Here is an 8,045-nt window from a genome sequence, read left to right as displayed (position 1 = left end):
GCCATGAGAACAGAGGATTTTTGTAAATTGTTTTGAACAAAAGATGAAAAGGTTAAACAATAAAGACAATTATTACAGCCTTCTTTGCTCATGTTTACCAAGGGTTCCAATATTAGTGGAGGGCACTGTACATTAGCAGCCTGAACTCCCACATGGAATCACTGACCTACCTCAGTTTGACTGTGTAGGCAGAACTCCAATATCCTCCCGGGGTATACTGTCTGTTTCTACTGACCTACTTCATTTGCCCTGTGAATTTACTGTAGTAGTTTGTGTCACTGCCTTAAAATTAAGGGCAATCTAAGGCTTTCAAAATGAAAGTACCTGCATTGCTTTGAACTGAATGCTGTTTAGCACAGAGAGCAATTTCCTGCTTCCTGACATCTCAAGAAGGTAACATGATACATTAAGAGCAGGGGGATGTAAAATTTTTAACAAGATGATCAGTGTAAATAGTTATCATTTTGTTTAAAGGTATTTTTCCATTTAGTACTGCCCTTCAGATGCTAAATAAGATAATTACATGTCTCTCAGAATACAAAATACTAACAATTTACCCCGATCATCCTGTTTAAAAGTTTACACCCCCTGCCTCTTAATGTTATCGTGTCACCTTCTTGGGAATCAGTGAATGTTTGCATTTTATGTAATAGCTGTGTACGAGTCCCTCAGTTTTCCTCAGTTTGAAAAGATGGATCTCAACATCATATAACCACTGTTGGAAAGGGGTCAAATATGCAGAATATGTTGGAAAAGCAAAGAATGTGCAGGACCTGGAGGATTTTTCTGAAGAACAGTGGGCAGTTTAACTGCTCAGGGCATGAACAATTATCACAAAACAAAAAAACAGTCATGGATCATCCAGGTAATGACACACAGTATTAAGAAACAAGGGTGTGTAAACTTTTGAACTGGGTAATTTTTTATAAATTCAGCTATTATCTTGTCTTATGGACTATGTGTAAAAATCTGCTTTGTGGAATAGCTTATTAAGGACAGTACTAAATAAAAGACAAAATGGGATTTTTATGATTCCTCTTATTTTGTTAACAGTAACAGTATTAAGATTTAGCAGATTCTGCAAGTGGTATGCAAGCTTTTGGACACAACTTTATTATCACAGCTTCCATAAAACAACACTTTAGGCTACTAGCTGAGCTGAGAACAGTGATCTGGAGAATTAACCATTATTTTTCTCATGTTTTACTACAGCTATGACTGAGGTGGGAATTGTGGTTCATATCAAGTAGGTCCATCAGCAAGGTTTTTTCAACCAGATTATGAACGTTTACTCAGTCACTTTGAGTAGTTAGCCATTTTCAACTCTCATTCATGAAATTTTCTATCATGTAGGCCAAGTAATAATGGAAATAAGTATTTGATATGATGCTGATTTGAGACATTTGAGTGGCTGGATTATTCATGTACAGATCATATGGTAAATCAAACCCAAACCCTTCCTTCTCCAGTTTTCAATTTTTAAAGCAATTAGTCATCACATGCAAAAATGCATAGAAACAGTCTATTCAGAAATACATTTTTAAATGTTTTTTTATGCAGAACAAACCGTGCTCAGACGCAGATGAATAAGAGTCCAGCTAAAGCCCCTGGAGAGTACATCTTTTACTATTATTATTATTATTATTATTGATTAATGACTTAATTTAGTTTTATTATTTATCTTTAATCAGGTACTGCTTTATGATTGCATCTGCTATCCCTGGTGATAGTGGGTACTGCTGTTAGGATGAGAGATAGCGATGTAGAGGGCCAGGAACCTCCATGCTTTCCCGTGCGGGTTTGGGGGCACCAGTAGGAATCTCGCCTAGGGAACCAAAATGGCCAGAAACGGTCCCGCAACCAGACCGTAGTTTACCGACATTCAAAAATATCAAACAGCTTAAAAAGAAACTGATTCGTTGTGCTGAAACGCATATACATTATGTCGCCAATAAAATGTTTTCGTATAAACCGCCATATCGAACTCAGCTCTACCGATCCATAATACGCCACGCTTCCTAAACGTGAGGCTGACATTGTCACGTGATTTTGTTTCGGCCAATCACACGACCCGCTGCTCTCACAGTGTAATCAACACAGAGAGAATCTGCCCTGCTGAGCAGCAGTACACGACGTCGTGGGACCGTTAGTGCTCAGCAAGAAGGGTACGAACAGCGACGGTTCGAGCGGAGCTTCCCAAAATATCGTGGGAGGAGATGGTCTTTTCTTCAGGACTGACATAACATTTAAAGGTAATGTGTCCGCTGCAGTCTTTCTTTCTTTTTTTAAAATGTAACATTATGTGCATTTGTGCAATGCGCGGTGCCGGAGTTACATAACTCGCTCTGCGGTGACCCAGTTTCGTTACTGTTTCTATCTCAAAGTTTTCCAGTTATGGATCCCGAATATGCCTAAACGTTTTATTACTGAACAGTACTAGTGACGGTGTTGACGTTTTGTCAGGTTTGGACGACTCATACGTGTGTGAATCGGTGTTTACTGATGGAGTCTGGTCAGTTTCACCCGGTTTGCATTGACCTAATTTCCATTCGGCGCTTTGATGAACCGGCATCACAAACGTCATTTTAATTTCCTCACACTATCGCAGTGATCGTGGTTAACAGGAGCCAAGCGTTTCCCAACCATTTTTATTCGACTTGCTTATTAAGATGTTCTATAAGATGTTGGATGAGCTGCATCGACAGTGCATAATAACTGAAATCTCCAGCGGTAAAGTTGGTTTTATATTGGGACATCCGCTACACATTCGAGCTCCTCTCTTCTATTTCTCAATAATTAAACACACAAAAAGGACAAAATTGGTATTTTCTTACTCCGGAGTGGGCAGAGAACCAAGTACAATTGAATATGTTTTTGTTAAACAGTTTCTCATTGATTTGCTCATAACAAAGCTCCACATCTACTGTGTTAGATGTGAGATCTTACTGAGTAAGATCATTCAATCAACAAAACACCAACAATGGTGAGAAGGAACTCTATGCATGCAGACTGCACCTGATAATCCTGGACCTGATGTCCTTCACTCATTATTAAATAATGAATAATATTTATGGACAGCAGAGACAAAATCCTTACCTAACCATGTTGTAAAACAAAGCTCCTTCTCTTTCAGTGTGTCTATTAAGCGATGTGTGGCGTTTAACATCTAGCGGCATTTTCTTAACGCCTGGTTGCGATTAGAAAACTGTGTTTTTACACTGAAAACGGCTTAATGATGCACGCGAATAAGACCCATTTGGCTTTCCATACTCCATCTGAAGCCAGCTGAAGCTAATCTTTTTGAAAAGCAGGTCATAAGCACTTTATAGTAATGGAGTTAGTAAGGGATCGTCTAAAATGTGCATGGCCTGGGCAACTGTGTAAGATTCTACCAAGATTATAGGCTACTTTGCAGGATAGCTAACGTATTGTAGTGTTATGATAGAGCATGGAGTCAGTACAGTGGGATGTAAGACTCATTACAAGTGCAGTAGTCTATTACACTAAAGTATTACAGAAGTGCTGTAATAAAATTTAATATACAGTGTCATGCAAACGTGTGGGCACCACTGCCCAAAATTTCTGTTACTGTGAATAGTTAAGTGAGTAGAAGATGAACTGTTGTCCATTATGAAATTTATTATGTTCATTATGAAATATTCTTTTCAACATTTTAAGCAAGATTAGTGTATTTTTTGTTTGTTTGTTTGTTTGTTTTGTACAAAGTTTTAAAAAAATGAAAGGAGCACCATGTAAAACCGCATGGTCAATACTCAGTAACACCCTGTTTCGCAAGTAAAAATGAAATATAAAGTATAATTTTATATTACATTTTAATGTTTAATATAAAATATATTTTTGTTCAAGAACTTTTTGACTGTAGGAGTTATACATGTAAAACCAAATGCATTATGATGCAGTCTATTATTGCTACTAACTACAGTGAATAGATTTTAAAAACTATTAAAAATGTTTTTGTAATTTTTTAAAAAGCGGACAATCATAAGACTAACTGCTAATCAGGTTTTGATCTTGTTTTATCTTCAACTTTTATGACGATAAGCTTTAAATTGCAAATATTGCAACAAAAAAAATTGCAGTTTCGAAATGGAATCTTAAAATATATAAACCCACAGCTGTAGATGTTAGATTACATTCATAACATTCATTTGGTTTAACAATTGTAACTCCTAGTCAAAACATTATTGAATTCTGATTATATTTATTTTTAAAAGTTACAATAAAAAAATGTAAAATTTTTGCTGTAGTTAGTAGCAATAATAGAGAGTATCATAGTGCATTTAGTTTTACCTGTTTAACTCCTAAAGTCAAAACATTATTGAATTTTGACTGTTTCTTTTAAAGAAATTAAATTAAACAGAGTTTTGCAAATCTATTTGCTGTAATTAGTAGCAATAACAGACTGTAAAATAGTGCATTTAATTTTACATGCACAACTAATGGTCAAAAAGGTAACATTCTGATTTTGCTCTATTTGGTAGCGATAATGAACACTATCACAATGGATTTGGTTTTACATGCGTAACTCCTACACTCAAAAAGTAATTACATTTTGATTATTTTTCTTTTTTTAAAAATTAAACATTTACTTTTAAAAATGTATTTGCTGTAGTTGGTAGCAATAATGAACAGTATCATGGCGCATTTGGCTTTACATGTAACTCCTACAGTCAAAAAGTAATTGAATTTTGTATTATTTTTCATTTAAAAAACAAAAAAATAAAAAATTTTGTTTTTAAAATCTGTTGTAGCTGTAGTTAGTAGCAATAATAGACTGTATCATAGTGCATTTAGTTTTACATGCTTAAAAAATATGTATAACATTTATATCTATAACTCATACAGTCAAAAAAAACAACTAAAATGTATATTTTATATTCAATCTAATAAAATGTATCCTTTATATATATTTATCCTTTATATATATATATATATATATATATATATATATATATATATATATATATATATATATATATATATACACACACACACACACACACACACACACATTTTATTAGAGCACTTCTTTAAGACTATGTCATAGTCTTACATACCATTGTATTGACTCCATATTGTATCCTAACACTACAATACGTTAGTTGTCCTGCAAAGTAGCCTATAATCTTGGTAGAATCTTACACAGTTACCCAGGTCATGCACTTTTTAGATGGTCCCTTACTGATGCCATTACTATTAAACCAATTATCTGCGGCTCAGTAAAATTGGCTTCAGTGGGTTTTAACTGGGGAAAATGTAAAAATATATATTCTGTTATGCTTGGTTCTCTGTCCACTCCAGACTAAAAAAATACACATTTTGTCCATTTTGTGTGTTTATTTCTTGAGAAATAGCAAGCAAATCTCGAATGTGCATCCAATGTCCCAGTATAAAAACAACTTTACTGCGGTCTGAAAACATGGACTTGAGGCTCAGACTCATATTATGTCTAGTACTGAGGTCACATTTTTTAAACAGTTGTCTGTTTCCTATACCATATATTATTTACTTTTATTTACTACTTTATTTCTATGTCATTGTGTTAATTAGTCTTGTGGGTGAACGGTATGTAGGCCTACTATTTGGAGAACAGGCTGAAGAGTAGGAGAGAGTACGGGAAATGGTTTTCTTGTGACTTGTTTTTAACAAATGCATCCATATAGAATTATGGGTTTATTAAGAATAGTAACAATAGTGCAATAGTAATTCTGTGTCTGTGAAGACTTCTTTTTCTTGATTTTAATTATAATAACTGCAGCATGCACTCTTTTCTCAGACAAGGTTCTTCTCTACCAAGTGATTGCATATTGCTTAAAGTAACAAAAGCCTCTGTTGCAGTGTAACGTAGTGTTTGAGTACAAATTCCCATCCTTGGTCCTGAAGTACTCCCTGTCCTGCATATTTTAGTATGTTCCCTGCTCTAATGCACCCACTTCAACTCAGGAATAGCTCTTACTTAGCTGATCAACTGGATCAGGTGTGTTTAGAGCAGGAAAAACACTAAAATGTGCAGTGAGACCAGGGTGGGGAACCTGTGTGTTAGTTTAAATAGATTATCAGCTATATTGTCTTAAATAATGCTGATCACTAAATTGTGCCAAACTAGCTTTTGGAATCCCTGCTTTAAGTCGCTGTCAGCATGGACATCACTATTGTGTCAGCATGTTGAATCAGACTTAGAAGCAGCAAAGAAAACTGAATTTCACAGATTGAGAATTCTGGCAGATAGCACTGATAGACAGGATGTATGCCAGAAGCTGGAGCAGTCCACAGTCTTGAAGGAAAAGAGTTTTTAGGTAAGCAGATAACTATGGTTGTATGGGCTCAATGCTCGTAGGCAGATGTTTATGGTACCAAAAACTTGGTAAGAGTACATTTTACTACATGTACTCGTCTTTGGTTATAAATATTGAAACTGATGTTCAGTAGTATTGGTTGTGTACTGTTCAATGTGATTTATCCTGATACTCTTGTATAATGATGTGTGAGGTACATTATGAATAATGTGTAATTTACATCGTGTTATAAGAAGCATTATGTACATGTATACATGTATTACATATTATGTAATGTTTAATGATGTATTTTTAAACCTGTGATCATGGTGGTATGATTCAATTTCTATGTATATGTTCTGTTTACTATTTGTTCTTAAGGTTGTTGTTGTTTTTTAACTACATATTTGAACTTAGCCTATTAGTAAAGAGTAGAACCTCATTAGCAGGTTTGCTAACAGACTATTTTCCTGATTCTCGATCATGTAAAGCCAATACACACAATATGGCCTCTAATTCCATCCACTGGTTTCGGAAGGGCCTGCGTCTGCATGACAACCCTGCACTTCAGGAGGCAGTGCGGGGTGCAGGCACCATCCGCTGTGTTTACTTCCTGGACCCCTGGTTTGCTGGATCATCCAACCTTGGGGTCAACAGGTGGAGGTGAGTGGGTTTTTGGGTTTTGTTATGTACAACTGATGGTTTGGTTAGCAGTGAATCTGAAGTGTTATGCACGCTCCCTGTAACATAAAATTTTGTTTATATATCTTGTAAAATAAACAGCATAATTGCAGTTGTCGATGTTATTACTGAAGTAGCACTTAAACAATCTTGAATGAAGAAAGCTGATGATGGGGGCCTCATTATTACCTTAACCTGAAATATAAGTTAACCATTGAGCACGTACACACTACCTGGACTTTAAGCACCTTTTGGCTTAAGGTCTAACTATGGCATACTAATTGCACACATTGGTTGTATTGCCAGCTGAGGCAATGTACCCGACAAACCAGTTTTTAATTCCTTAATTAATGACCTACATTACTAGTACAAGGTTGTACAAGGTGTGCTCCATGTGTTATACAGATTACATTAGTATACTACTATAGCATTTTGAACATTTAACATTTAACATGAACATTTACATATGCCCATGAATAATAAATAAATACATTCAAGGTAACACAGTGCTTTCTTTAGTCAGTGCACTAATTACTCTGTGGTTTCACTTAACTGCGTTCTGAATTTGTTTGCATAGTAAAGCCAAATGAACGTGGCTAAAACTAGATACCTTCCCCAAACCTGATGCTGTCATGCTAATCGTTTCCATATGGTACTATTTTAAACATGTCCACTCACTTAGCAATTTGACCAGCCTGGGGATCATTGCTTTGCTAGCACTGATCGCTGATTCTTTGGAGAATGTAGGCCAACTAAGAGATTAGCAGATGCCAGAAGTGGAAAATCTGTGAGTCAGCAGAAAGCAGTCAGTCACAGATCATGTCCTTAATCTTTGTTTATTTTGTGAATGGAGTATTTTACTCTGCTTTAAAAAGCAGTTTACCAGATTGTATCACATTGAAAGTTATATACAGGTGAGTGGACCTGTTCTCATTAGCTGTATGTGTACTTATGGCATCCCCATTCCTGGTTAAACACTTGCATGAAGACAAGTATCGAGTCTTTTCAATCTAATGTGCTACCAATCTAAACGTGAACATTCCATGAACCTGTTAACACTGAAGTCTT

General features: G+C 35.5%; 1 protein-coding gene and 1 long non-coding RNA gene across 4 annotated transcripts in view; one reads left to right on the top strand and one right to left on the bottom strand.

Moving 5' to 3' along the window:
* LOC128632857 (uncharacterized) overlaps positions 1-4,906 on the bottom strand; it is a 10,915-nt gene extending 6,009 nt beyond the window's left edge. Inside the window, exon 1 of the long non-coding RNA XR_008396466.1 lies at positions 3,097-4,906. This is a non-coding gene — a long non-coding RNA (uncharacterized LOC128632857). The remainder of the gene's footprint in view (positions 1-3,096) is intronic.
* The window catches only part of cry3a (cryptochrome circadian regulator 3a), a 29,157-nt gene continuing 23,205 nt past the window's right edge, over positions 2,094-8,045 (top strand). For 2 of the 3 annotated variants that reach the window (XM_053680339.1, XM_053680338.1), the window contains exons 1-2: positions 2,094-2,252; positions 6,788-6,959. In XM_053680339.1, coding sequence (XP_053536314.1) covers positions 6,802-6,959 — 158 coding nt within the window. In that variant the 5' untranslated portion in view covers positions 2,094-2,252; positions 6,788-6,801. The remainder of the gene's footprint in view (positions 2,253-6,787; positions 6,960-8,045) is intronic. The other variant, XM_053680341.1, reaches the window with a different exon arrangement.

Source organism: Ictalurus punctatus, chromosome 5, assembly GCF_001660625.3.
Source record: "Ictalurus punctatus breed USDA103 chromosome 5, Coco_2.0, whole genome shotgun sequence".
NCBI classification, from domain to species: domain Eukaryota; kingdom Metazoa; phylum Chordata; class Actinopteri; order Siluriformes; family Ictaluridae; genus Ictalurus; species Ictalurus punctatus.
Note: the sequence above shows the minus strand (reverse complement) of the source record. Positions and strands in the feature narration are given on the sequence as shown.